The sequence below is a fragment of the Mesoplodon bidens genome (assembly GCF_964165515.1).
Source record: "Mesoplodon bidens genome assembly, chromosome: 4".
Lineage (NCBI taxonomy): Eukaryota > Metazoa > Chordata > Mammalia > Artiodactyla > Ziphiidae > Mesoplodon > Mesoplodon bidens.
The window spans coordinates 6,942,112-6,956,591 of NC_138160.1; the positions used below are offsets into that span (position 1 = coordinate 6,942,112).

A 14,480-nucleotide genomic window follows, 5' to 3' on the forward strand; every position below is an offset into this window, starting at 1 on the left:
TTATGTATTTTCAAAGTGATACAATATTAATGCTAAGTAACTTCTGATAAATTAATCATGTATATTTTATTTCTTGAACAATCACTACAAAGTACAAAAAGGTATAGATAAAAAATCAATAGAAGAAATTAAAAGTCCTATGAAAATATTAGATTAATGAAAAACAGCAATAAGGGAGAAACAGAACCAAAAAGACATGAGACAAATAGAAAACAAATAATAAAATGGCAGATTTAAAATAAAGAATATCGACAAATATAATGGACCACACCATACAAACCAAGCAGTAGGACAATAGACAAGAGATGGTAATATGGTAGGTTTATTATTAAATGTATAAGGACTAAACACTCCAAATAAAAGCATGACAAAGCCACATACTGTCTACAAGAGATGCTCGTTAAATACAGAAGGAAGTTAGGTTAGAGTTAAAAGAATGGAAAATAGAGATCATATAAACAGTAAGCATACGAAAGTTACTGTACATATGTTGATATCAGACAAAGTAGACATGAAGGCAAGAAGTGTTAACAGAGATAAAGAGCAACACTGAAAATTGATGAAAAGTTCAGTTTGTCAGAAAACGTAAACTCATTAAATGGCAAATACTTAAAACACAGCTATAAAATACTTGAAAGGAAAAAAAACTGAAAAAAAAGAGAGAGAATTAGACAAATCAATAATCAGATTTAGATATTTAGTATCCCTTTTATATCTTACTATATATAAGGATATTGAAAAGCTGAGCAAGATTGTCAACCTATGAATTGGCATTCATAGAACACTAAGTCCAACAGTAAAATACATGTTATTTTAAACTGTACATGGAACACTGACCAAGATATAAAATAAAATCATCTCAACAAATTTGAAAAGATTGAACTAAATATGAAAAGATGAAAAACTTACAGACATACCTAACTACACCAATGCCAACTTAGAAACTGAAAACAATAGAATATCTAAAAATAATCCCAACTATTTCAATGTTAAACTATATACTTCTGAATAACCTATGAGTCAAATAAAAAATTCAAGACAAAGTAGAAAATGTTTGGTATATCAAAGTAAAATGTGTGGAATGTATCTATAACACTAATTTAGAGAGGATTTAGAGAGCTTTAAAACACTTATATTTGAAAAAAAACAAAGTTAAAATCAGTTGTTTACATTTCCAACATAGGAAGCCAGAAAAAGATGAGCAAATCCAGTGAATAGAAGGGAATTTATACTAAAGAAGAAATCAGTAAAACAGAAAACAACCAACAGAAAAAACAACCAACTTTTGGCTAAAAGTTAGTTCTTTAAATTTTTTTAAATGCCTAACCACTAGCAAGACTGATCAAGAATAAAAGAGCAGTAATCACAAACCACCCAAACTAATAATATAAGGAATAAAGTGGGATTTACTACAGATCCTACAGGTTTTAACAGGATAAATATGGAATGTTATGAACTACTCAAGGCCAAAAATATCTACAATTTAGATAAAATGGGAAAATTCATTGAATATACAACTCATCAAAACTGATGTGTATGTAATCAAAATTTAAATGGGTATTTATCTACTAACTGTATTAAATGTTTTTTTTTTTTTTACTCAAGTGATTTCTGTATGAATTTTACCAAACATTTTAAGAAAATAAGATAGAAAGAACTGGTCAAATACTAACAAATTTCATAATTTTGGATGGATGAAAGTGTCCTATTCTTGGAAAGACACTCAAAGATTGAGGCTACAAACCAAAGGCCACTTCTGTGCCATCTTTAAAAGATGTAGCTAAAATTAAAAGATAGAGAAATGTTGGAAATAAAGGATGGAAAAGGATTATTTCAGGAAACAGCTTACAGAAATAGGAAAGCTGCAATAATATAAATTTCTTACAATGTAGAGTTCAAATGAAAGGCATTTAGCATGAAAAAAGAGACATATTACAGTACAACCACCAAGAAAAGTTAAGAATCATAAATCTTTATGCACTCCAGCATCTCTCTGAAATAAACAGACATTATTAAAATGTTCAGATGTATTTACAAACCCACAATCTTAGTTGGAAGTATTAATACATTCTAAAATTGACAAACCAAATTGAGACAATAAGTCAGCCCACTGGGGATCTAACTAACTCATCAGGCTCTGACAATAGATATATTGAAAGAACATGCTTTGTTTCCAGCAAAAAGAGAATATAAATATATATCATTTTTAGATATTCATAAGACATAATAGAAATAGAACGTATTTATCACATCACAGAAGAAAAAGAAATTGTCAAAGTAGAAATAACAGAGACCACAATCTCTGATCAAACCTAATGAAATTAGAAATAACAAGGACAGACCAAAAATAATCTCCTTGTGGAATTACTCTTGTATTAAAAGGAAATGGAAATTGAAATTATAGGCTTTTTAGAAAATAATGACAATGAGTAGCTATAAATCAAGAACAGTGGGATTTGGCTAAAGCAGTAATCACAGGAATATTTATGTCCTTAAATGCATTTATTAGAAAATACAAAATATTGGCAGTAAATGACAATCAAGAAAAAGAACAATGAAAGTTTAAATAAAGAAGGAGGAAGGGATTATTTTAAGTTAAATCAGAAACCAATAACATAGAAAATGATCAGAAAGCATAGATCTTAATTATAAACCAAAAGTTCATTCTTTGAGAAGTTCAACAAACATGCAAAGCTTCAAAAGTTTGATCTAGAGAGAATAAGAAAAATAACATTAAGGACAAGAAGAAATCGCTTCAAATATTGCTACTTCTAAAATTATAAGAGAATATTAAGGAGATTATTTCATATTCAAAAATCTAATGAAATGGATAATTTTCCAGGAAACTTGAACCAGTAAACATGACAGAAATGTGACATGTCTACTCCTAAAAACAGAGAGGGGGTCAGGAATACAACTGTGTGGATTAGAAAACTAATCAACTGTGTGCACCCTGACCGTACCACTTGGTAGGGGTGTATTTTAGGCAAGTTTCTCAACTTCTCTGGGTGTCAGTTTCTCTTTGATAAAATGAGGTAATAACAATAACTGCTGCCCAGGATTACACATATATATAAAGCCTTTAAAACAGTGCTTGACACATACATAGTCAATATTCTGTCATCATATTATCATGTCATCACCCCACCACCATCACCCTCACTATCACCAGGTGGTTTTATAGCTGAGACTTACCAAACCTTCAAGAAGAGATCAGTCGTATTTAAGCAGTTTCAGACCTGAATTCCCTGGCGGTCCAGTGGTTAGGACTCCACGCTTTCACTGCAGGGGGCACAGGTTTGAACTAAGATCCTGCAAGTCGCAAGGTGTGTCCAAAAAATAAAAAAAACAAACAGTTTCAGACCTAAGAGAAAGCTATAATGTTTCTGAAGTCAACCTTATGCAGCTGATATCACCTTGACACCAATAAGGAACCAAGAGAGCACAGAGTCAAAGAAAACCCATCAGAGCTCTCTTATAAAGATGCATGAGAAAGACGGCAAGTGGAAGTTTAGCAGATGAGTTCCTATGTCTCTCCTGGGTCACAGGAGTAACGAGAGCCCTCCATACACTCCCCTCCCTCCACACTGCCTGGCTAATAGGAAGCTCTGAGGGTCTGTGATGGGGAGATGCTGAGATTTTGGTTTCTGACCAAGGACTAAGGAGTGATGTCTGAAAAAAAGGGGTGTTTGGGATAGGAAAATAAGGGGGCATATGGTGCTTCCCTTTCCTAGGCTGTGAACCACTCAAAACAGGGATGACATTGTACTCATCTTTGCACCATTCCAGCCCAGCATGGGCCTGGCCATGAAACTAGTCAACAAACAGGTGTATCTGATATATATACACCTTCCTAGCAGACACTTATTGTTACTCATAAGATGTGAACAAATGTCATTATCAGGCCAGGTATTTGAAAGCATGGTGCACCACATCTAGGAGCTAACTCAGTACCCCATAAATATATCATTAGGTCAGGTTCAAGTGCGTAGTGGTTTGAAGTCCAGGTTTTGTAGATCTTGCTTGGTGTGTAATCATCTCTCAAGATAGAGTAGGTATCTGAGTGTGAGCCGAGTGGACCCTTCCCATCCTGATGGCATGAGAGGATTACTCAGTTCACTGATTACTTGCCTCTTTTCCCTCCCCGAGGGGCTCACAGCTGTGCACTCACTGGGCATTTCAGCTTGTTGCTGGTTTGCATCTGAGTCTTCCTTTGAGTGGACTGACTTTCAGGGTTCCCGTACCCTTCTCAGTGCCAGTTCTTCTGTCTCTTTGGTATCTCTAGCCGACCTCATTAGCAAGGGCTTCCATGTGGTTTCAGGTATCACTGACCTCCCTTTGGATGCTGCATCTGAATTTCATCCAATTATTCATTATGGCTCATCTTTTTTAATATGCCAAACACTGCTTCCTTTGGATTACATGACGTTTTAAGAGGCCTTGAATTTTTTTATTATTTAAAGGACCTCTCAGTAATGCATACAATTCTTATGACCACATTTATCTACCTGTAACCTGTCAGTGGCAGAACCTGTAACTCAGTGGGCACACTTTTCACATGATCACAGGAAGCTTGTGTGTTCATTGGCTCATGCAAGATTGTAAAGGCCACGGCCTGTGAAATCTTTGGGGAACCTCAGTAAACATTTAGCTGCATCAGTCTTGAAGGAAATTGTATCTGGTTAGATTGTCCTGGGGAGGGTGAGGACTCCGTGTTTCCAATCAAACCAGATGAGGCTGCCCTGGAGGTAGCAGCTGCCAGGACATCAACAGAAGGGAAAAGGGCACCGAGATGGACATGATCAGGTGTGGGCATGAGAGTGCTCTTTGCAGAGGCAAGTCATATAAAGATGTTTTTTCCTTAATGAAGAACTGATGATTGTAGGGCAGTTTTAATGGGTCATAGCAAGTTGATCAGACAAAGACATAGATATTTTTCTATGGACGTATCTTTGGTTTGTTTTTAGCTCCATTTTCATTTCTCAAGAAATTAGTGAGATTTGAAGTCCTCATTTAATGAAACCCTAATTAATCCAAAAGTATTCATGATGGCTTTCCAGAAAAGTCGAAGCTATCCCCACACTAACCTGTTCCTTTTTGTTTCCTGGTAGAACGTCCATTCTCGGAATTTCCTTTGGAGCTGCATTTCTCTCGCTTGCCTTTATCCTTTTCGTCTGCTTTGCTGGACAGCTTTTGGTAAGTACTTCAAATATGGAACTTCTTTGAAAAGTGTGCTTATTGAATGAAAACTGATTTCTTCCTCAAGACAGGGAGCTTGTTGATTTACTGTTTCAGGAGATACACATCCAAGTAGAGAAATATGAACTCTTCATGTCAACAGCCCAGAGTATAAACTGAGGCAGCCCATGCACAACCAGGACACTAATCTGAAGGTTACTTGAAATGTTGGATATCATGCTGTAAAATTGTATTTATGTTTATTTGTTTCTGTCAACATTTTTTATCTCCTTTAAGTTTTCAGAGTATTTATAGGAGCAAATACTAGCATAATAGGAGGCTTTTAATGACCGGGAGAATTAAAATGTAAACCAAATGTATCTTTAATGTCAACTTTTAAGGTATAAAGTTTTGGAAAATATGAAAATAGCAAATGTAAAAATATCTCTTATTGGTGTTTTAATTTAAAACTAATCATTGTCAGCACTTACGGTTTAAATGCTAGTTCAGGATATAAGAATTAAATCTCACTGTATTCTTGAGTCTAAAGCAAGTGTTGCTGGGAGGCCCTAGCTCCATGAGAGCATCCCGAGAAAGCCAACAATGAGATAGGAGTGCCAAAAGACAGTCAAGGTTTCATTTTGTTCATCCGAGGTGAGTTGAAACAGGAGAGGCCACTATGAACCAGATTCCAAGCATTAGGTGCATTCTAGTTGGATATGTGAAATCACTTGGCCAAAAAGGGTTAAGATTCCAAAACATGTCCCTACCTCTGGACAGTAGACACTGCCTCCTCTGCCTTGTACCTTTGCAAACATTTGTGGGCTTTGTTTGCTATATCATAGTTTAGATGTTTCCAATTGGATTGGAAACTCTTCCAAAAGTGAAACTGTTGTTTCTGATTTCCTTGAATGCACACATGGCATCTTGAGTCTCTTAAAAATCCCCTGAAGACCTTGTAGGTTGTAGTGAAGATTGAGTAACTGTTGACCACAGGAATCCTTGTCAAGTTCTAAGATACAAGGAATTCTTAACATACAAGGGAGCCTGACTTTCTATGTTCAGATTTTCCTTGGGTGGAAAAGCACACAGACTCCACCCTTTCTCTTCCTGGCTCCCAAAAGACTTCTGCAGCCATTTCTCAGGTTTTCAGAAGAGGAACGGTCATTTGTGGTCCCATTGGAAATACAAACCCTGTTCTAATTAAAGCAGATTCTACCACTGCATCTAAGTAGCCATCCTTCTCTTTTTCTATTCCAAGGAATCCAGTCTTGGGGGTGGTGGGAATAGAGTGTATATTTAGGGTTTCAAACTGACATTTCTTTCCACTATCTAAGTTGCTATAGGAAAGAAACAGAGAGCCAGAGGAGGGAGAAAGAATCTCCTGAGCAACTTTGTTGCTTTGGTGGGAATGCTTTGCTCTTATATAAAGTCTCCCCTCTCAGCCTTGGTATAATCTGACCTCACTGTTGAAACTTTCGTGGCTTTTGGTCCCTCCTGTACCTGCCAGTGGGGCCTCAGGGTGTTCAAGATCCAACATTCCTGGCTCCTGGTTCCTCCCACTCCCCGAGGGCTTCACAAGACTCTGACACCCACACACCAGATGCTAGGAAGTTCTTAACTCTGTGTTGTCTCAAAGAGAAAAGTTCAAGGCTGCAAATGAGCTAGTGTTTAACCTCCTCCTCACAGGAAGCCTGTACTTTGCCAAAGTGGTCACGAAGACCAAACTTGAAGACATCTGGTCTTTCTAAACTTGAATCAATAGGATCTGTGAATGAGTCTGCCCCCAGAGGCCAGCTGTGATGCTTGGTCCAGATGTAATCCTGGTAAAATTCAAAGAGGAATTCTTCTCATTCCAATAAGAGGTTCTTTTCACTCTTTAAAACATTCTGTAAGGATTTTTTTTTTTTTATCTTTCAACATCAACCATAGTCATGCAGAAGGTTTTAAGTGTGCTTTCTAGTCTACCCTCCAAATTCAGTCAAAAACTACATATATCACCTTTGAGACTTTGGTGAAGTCTTTTCCAAGCCACAGTGTCCTCACATGGAAATTGGACATCAACCATCCTCATAGCTTCTCGGGATGATTGGAGATATTAAATGTTAAGGACCTAGCAGGATACCAACAGATTTTCAACAAACAGCAGCTACCATTATTTTCCATTACTGCATATTTTAGAGTGCCTATTCTTAGAGCACTTTAGACAAACCGTTTTTTAGGCAACAAACAACAGCATTAACTTTTTAAAACTTAATATGAGTTCTCATAGTGTTTTGAACAAAGACCAAAATGATAAATGCTTGCTTCTGTCTCTTTAAAAAAAAATTACAGTTCTTACATGTGACATTTAATGTAATACTTGTGTCACTCTACAAACAACAAATTTAAATTGAAGAAGAAAAAAAAAAACCTATGTCTATCACAAATATTCCACAGTGGTCATAGAGAAGTATGGGGTTTTATTGTGATTTGCACTTATTTATGGATTAAATACTGAGTTTATGAAAGAATGCTGAATATCCCAGACTCATCTTCTATTAACTGATGTTCACCTTTTGAAAACTTAAATGCCAAAGGCAGTATCAATGCTAATATCGTATTAAATTCTCCGTATGAAGAAAGCAATTAAAATACATCTATGAAGGAGGTTGAGAAAAGGTAGGCCTGACAGATATTTTTCCTCCAAGACCTTTACCTTTATTATCCTCTGTTGCACAAAAAGTGCAACACAGTAAGTACAATCGATAGGTCATTGTTCAGCTGGGTGTGATAAAAAGGTAGAGAAACATCAAAGTGGGCAGAAAATAAGAGTGATAAGGAAATGCAATTTTTTTCCCATTGATTAAAAAGATATGTGTTCAGTGACACATTCAGAGAAAACTGCCAGGGAATCTGTTTGTTATAATCATGATTGCTGTGGGAAGCCCGGCCTCTCCTCTCCCTCCGGTCACCCTAGCCCACACCTTCCCCGAGGCTTTCCCAGCAATGCTGGCCCTCCCTTCCCCCCCATTTCCCACTTCTTAGTTCTTGCCCATGGGGGTGGGCTCCGCACCTACTCGCCTTCCTAGAAACTTTCTCAGGAGCATCAACAGCCCTTGTGATGGGTCCTTCTTTGAGCACCATGGGACTCAGGATCTGCACCATGTAATTTAACACTCAATTGTATAACATCTCTCTGACCCCCAATTTTTTTATTTTTTGGTTAGTGTGACTGCTGTTTCTCCTTGTATGTAGTAGGTTCCTTAAGGCCAGGGTTGTTTCCTACACTTGCTTTCTATCTCCCAGGGAATCCAGCAGAATGCTAACCTCATAAATGAGTTTGTAATGAGCATATGCTAAGTAAGCGCTACTGGACTTCTCTGATTTCCATGAGGTTCTTTTTCCTTTCTCCACTCATCGGGCTCCATGTAGCACCTCCCTTGTCTCACCAACCCTCCCCCATTCATCCTCAGGCAGAGTTATGTGCCCTGAGAGCCTGTGTTCATCCTTCTTTCTCCAGATGCTCTGGCGTGGGGATGGGCTCTGTGTGTAAATGAATGTACAAAGGACTGAATGGTGGTCCATGGCCCTCATCTCGCTGCACTGAAATTCCTTCTCACGCACCATGATTCCTTGACTCTGACGTGCTTCAGGCTGACTTCTCCTTTGGAAATAATCTCCTAACCTTCATAAACTAATTCTGAAGAGTCCTCCTTTTCCACCACTGGCTTCCCTAGTGCCTGCTGTTTGGGCTTCCTATTTTCTATTCTGATTTGTATTCTTTTAGGTGAAAAAAATCATCGGTGAGTTCACCTCAGCCCTGTTTTTTTCATTGAGTATTTCAGGCACCTGAAACACAAGATAAATATTTAATGTCGGTTACCTTAAAGGCAACGTCCTGGCACCACTGCTCAGAGAACATCCCACACCCACCCTTGCCCAGACTTGACTTCCCCCAAGCTCGCAGCTCTGAATTCAGCTCACAGTCACCACATCCCTGCTCCCAGTTCTGGCAAGCTCCTGGCTTGCCTGCATCCTGGACCATCATCCCGTGTTCTCAGTTGTCAGACATCCTTCCCTGCCTGTGCATCGTTCCCCTTATGAGGTGCTTAGTTTTCTACAACAGACACTGGTTAGCATTTCACAATTGTAAACTTGGGAGCTGAAAGGGACCTAAGAGATAACCTTGGTCAGCCCCGCATTTTGTGGATGAGGAACCCAGGACTCAAGATGCCATTCACTTCAATGAGTTCCCATTTCTACATACTTAAAAGAAAAGTTTTCCTCCATGAAAAATAATGCAGGAGTTGTAAGCAGATCTCTTGAGGTTGGAGACGGAGACTTTGGATCAGGATCAGGGATGTGATCTCTATAAGATCTGCAAAGATTTCCTGTCCTTGGATGAGAACCTTCAGAACCAACGTAAACTGCTTATGACGGGCAAGATCCCGTGAATAGTTCTGTATCTGACCTCATTGCAGTTTAGAAATAATAAATGTTATATTATATTAAAATTACTCTGCTAAGCTTGTTATATAGGCTGGCTCATTTAACCACACAAGAGTCCTTGGAGGGAATGCTTATACTCAATTAATGAAACAAACAGAAGCTCACAGAGGCCACATAATTTGCCCTGTAGTGTAGAGCAAGTAGGTTTTGGAGCCATTGGAAACAAGCCTTAGAACCCTTATAATTATTTGGAGGCAGGTTCCAGAGGGTGCTAGGCCGTGTGTGGAGAGTCACTGGCAGACAGGTGCTCAGAACGAAGCAGGGATGACCACATTCATGGTCATGGGCCATCATGGCACTGAGGTTGTCTCTGGTGACTGCTCAGCATCAGTTGGTCAGAATCACATAAGTCAGTCAAGATAACCTTAAATAGAACATAATTCATAGTCTAGTTTTCCAATATGTGCAGCTGTTGACCCAGTTTCCATAAAACTGGATTCTGGGCAAGGTATAACTCCATCTTAAGAGTCATTCAGTAAAATGGAGGAAAAATGTTAATTTATAAGTTGATTTAAACTCCAAAATATTCTAGTAGGAAAGCATCCTTAATAATAATACTTTGCAAAAATGTTTTTACATATGTGAGAGCCCTTTAAAGTGCATCCAATGTATATTATTTTATTTGATAATCCAAAGAATCCATTTTATCTAAGTAGAAACTAAGATGTAGAATGAGAGATTGTATTTTCATGACACTCAGAAATAAAAAGTAATAATAGCTGTCATCATCACAGTAGTAATAATAATAAGTGCGTATTTACTGCCAAATTTAACCTTCTAAACTCCCTGAAGTAGACTTACATCTCTGGAAGAAATACAAGAGATATAACTATAAATAACACACACACCACAAAGAAAAAAAAAAAAAAACCTCCTTGATGAAATGTATTTTAGAAGGAGTATGCCAGATTCAGCAAATGAAAATGTTAGAAAATGTCAGGAGAATTTTCTTCTCTCAATGTGGTTTTCTTGTGCTTTGTATAGCAGAGATACTATGACATCAGCCCACCAACGTTGTTCCAGGCAGAGATGCAAGCACAAACATAGAGATTGTCCTGGGGAAGGAAAGTAGGTCACACACCAGCTAATAAAACAGCTTTCTACCCACAGGAGTGTTTTTTTCTTGAAGTCTATTTTCTCTAATGTCAACATAATCAGCTTTCTCATGGTTAGTATTTTCCCAGTGTCCCTTTTCCCATCTTCTTATTCAGCTTTTCCTTGCTATATAGGTGTGTCTCTTGTAAACAACATCTAAGTGTATGTTACGTTCTCTGATCCAAGAGTCTCTTTCTTTTACCTGACAAGTGTAACACATTTATGTGTATTATAATTACTGCTAGTCTTATTTTGCTTTTTTTATACATCATGTATGTTCTTTGCTTCTGCTTATTTTTCCTCCTCTCCTGCCTTCTCTTGGATGAATGGAGTTTATTCCCCTTTATTCCCTCTAGTGACTTGGCAGTTGCTTTATCCAAGTCTTTTCTTTTAGCAATTAATGTAAAATATGTAACATGCACATGATTAACAGGGTCCATTATTATCTCCATCTTCTTGTGAAGAGTACAAGGACCATGCTCTAAATCTCTAAATCTGATCATCCTTTTCCATCTTCCATGCTAGTGCTGTTTAGATTTTTAAAATTTAAACTATTTTTATTGTTCATTTTTATCACTATTCTTGTTTAACAATCTCTTTGTTCACCATTCTTCTGAATGCCATTCCTTCCTCCAGATGCAGTGTCCTTATTTCCATAGGATTATTCCTTTTGTAATCCCTTCCATGACAGCCTGTGCATAATATACCCAATCAGCTTTTATATTAAAAAATAGCCTTTTTTCCTCACTGACTAATAATTTAGTCAATAATTTTTCTAACATTTTGAAGACATGAGTCCATATTTTCCTGGATTTTAATGTACTGAGGAGAAATCTACTCTAATTGTTCTTCCTTGGTAGATGTCTTTTCTGATTGTTTTTGTAGGATTTGTTCTTTGTCTGTCTTGGTCAACTGACTCCTTGTGTTAAGGAATAGGTTTACGTTCATTTTTCCTGGTTGTGACTCAGTGCACTGTCTCAGCCACAGCGTTCATATTGTGCTCCAGGTCCACAAAGTTGTCATCCCATATGTTCTTGTATTTTGCCTCTTTCCCTGTCTTTCTGTTCTATTTTTCTCAAACTTTCATTCCAAGTATGTTGAACCTTTTTATTGTACCTTCTGTGCCTCAACATCATACTTTTTATCGCTTTATATTTCTGTGCTGTTTTACAGGTTGTTTCCTTAGAGCTATCTTACCCTCTTCAGCCTAACTATTGAGTGTTTAATCTCAATATCTACATGTTTGTCTCTAGAGAGTCTATGGAGCTCATTTTTAAAATATGCCTGTTGCTTTCTCTTAACTGATTATTCATTATGAACTCTAATCCATCTTTTATTAATTTAATCTTGTTTTACAGACTATTTCAGATTGATATAATAATTGCAGATATCATGATACTAATTCTACTATCTGTTATTTCTGTTTATTCTTCCTTGTAAGGTCTTCTTATGTAGTTTATAATTTTTGTTTATTATGAGATCATTCAGTAGGGACTGCCCCCTTCCCAACTGGGATGTGCCCTGCACCCTGTGATGTGAACTATTTTTCATAAGCAGTGTTGTTCTTGCTGCAGCTGGAGCCCCAAGGTCTTTCTCTGGTTTTTGGTCTGATTGATAACCACTCACCTTGGAATTCTCATTATGAAGCAGATAATGTGATTTCAAAACCAACACCCATATTTAGAGTTTGAATTATCTTTGCAAGTTTATTGGTACTTCCTTGATCTAGTGTATGGAGTTCTTCTAGACTTCTCCACATGGAGACAATAGCCTTCTGAGGCTTCTGGTTTTATTCAGGGGTCTTGGTCCCAGCTGCCCACCTTTTGCAGACCCAAGGCAACATCTTTTCCCTGTGGGCATTAAAAGCTCAGCCCTAGGTAATGTCCAGTTTCAGGACACTCCTAGGCCAATCCCACAGCCTCAGTCCTGCTAGCAGTGATCTCCTTCTTTGTTCCCAGCCCATAGGAATTTCTCTTTGGGTCCATCGTTAAGACAGGGAGCTTATTGAGCAAGCATCTATTACGTTCTGACTGTTTGCCAAACACCATGCTGCCTCTGGGAATACAAAGATGGGTTATGGGAGTTCCCTGGAGGTCCAGTGGTAAGGACTCGGCACTTTCACTGCCATGGGCCCAGGTTTGATCCCTGGTCAGGGAACTAAGGTCCCGCAAACTGCACAGCGTGGCCAAAAACATAAAAAGAAAAGAAAACACAGATGGGCGTGAGGAGGCCAGTGTCCCTCACCAGGTCTCCACATGACCAGAGACAAGCGTGTTGGCAAAGATGACACAATGTGGGCGGTTATGAAGACCACACAGTGGATAAATGACAGAGGAATATTGCTTGGCCAAGGCGTACCAAACAAACAGGTTGATTTGGTAAAATATGATTGGTTGAAATAAAAGTCTGTGGGAAATCCAAGGACAATTAAATAATTAAAGTAGACACATCAGTCTCTGTGACATTAAATGTTTTAAGTAATTATTGCTGCAACTTGTTGCTGCCATTCAAAAAGATAGTCCCTGCCCAATTAAAATGACAAAGTAGGAAAGGCAAAGTGTTCCTTTAGACAACTACGCAAAAGTGTATGTTTATATGATAAACTTCACCATAGCTTTCAGGCAAGATTTTAGGATGAGTTCTAATAATAAAAATTTGTTACTCAGCCACTGTGATATAGTTATAACTTTCTGAAATGTTTCTCATTGTATTAAACTTCACCTATATAAGGATCTACTTCTTTTCAGGTATATCGGTTTATTTTAAAAAGGAACACTAATGAGACTGCAAACACAATCTGCTTTAATAATTATAATATTAAATTATGAGGAACTTTAGAAAGAGAGACTACCAGTCGTTTCCAGTGCAAAAGTTTCAAAAAGAAGAAAAGGAAGGGAGGAAGGAAGAAATGGAATATATTTTTAGTGGAGATAGTTTTTTCTTTTTTTAAATCCAAAACACAGATTAAGAGCATTTTATTTTTACATGGAGAATCTCTGCATCTTCTGGATGAAGAATATTAACATTCATCCACACCCTTTCTAGCAACTCACACTGCTCACTGTCCCAAGCACTAACTCCACCATAGGTTTTTTTGTTTTGCTTTTTTTTTCTGGCTGCGTTGAGTCTTCATTGCAGTGTGTGAGCTTCTCATTGCAGTGGCTTCTCTTTGTTGCGGAGCACAGGCTCTAGACGCTCAGGCTTCAGTAGTTGTGGCATATGGGCTCAGTAGTTGTGGCTCGTGGGCTCTAGAGCACAGGCTCAGTAGTTGTGACTCACGGGCTTAGGTGCTCCACAGCATGTGAGATCTTCCCGGACCAGGGATGGAACCCATGTCCCCTGCATTAGCAGGTGGATTATTAGCCACTGTGCAATCAGGGAAGTCCCCACCATAGGGTTTTCATATAAGTTTATATTCTTTCTCCTTTTACATCTCCCACTACAGTTAGTACCAATTCCATATTTATCAGTGGATGCATGTGGCATTACCAGCCAAGAGCATTTCTAGAAGGATTTCTAACATTTCTTACTTACAGTGAGCTCACTGTAAGTAAGAAGAGGCAATCATAGAACACAGTGAGCCTCACTGATGATCACGGCAGGGAGGAAACAGATTTGGCTGAGACGATGCCAGTGATTAAAGCAAAGATCAGATAGAATGACTACCCTGAGTACAGAGCAGGCATGCTTTCATTTTCATATGCATGGCATCTTCT

General features: G+C 38.0%; 1 protein-coding gene across 2 annotated transcripts in view; it reads left to right on the forward strand.

Annotated features, from left to right (window-relative positions):
• The window catches only part of ADCY2 (adenylate cyclase 2), a 441,039-nt gene that overhangs the window by 343,421 nt on the left and 83,138 nt on the right, over positions 1-14,480 (forward strand). For both annotated transcript variants that reach the window (XM_081233724.1, XM_081233725.1), the window contains exon 15: positions 5,112-5,196. In XM_081233724.1, the coding sequence (XP_081089850.1) occupies positions 5,112-5,196 (85 nt within the window). The remainder of the gene's footprint in view (positions 1-5,111; positions 5,197-14,480) is intronic.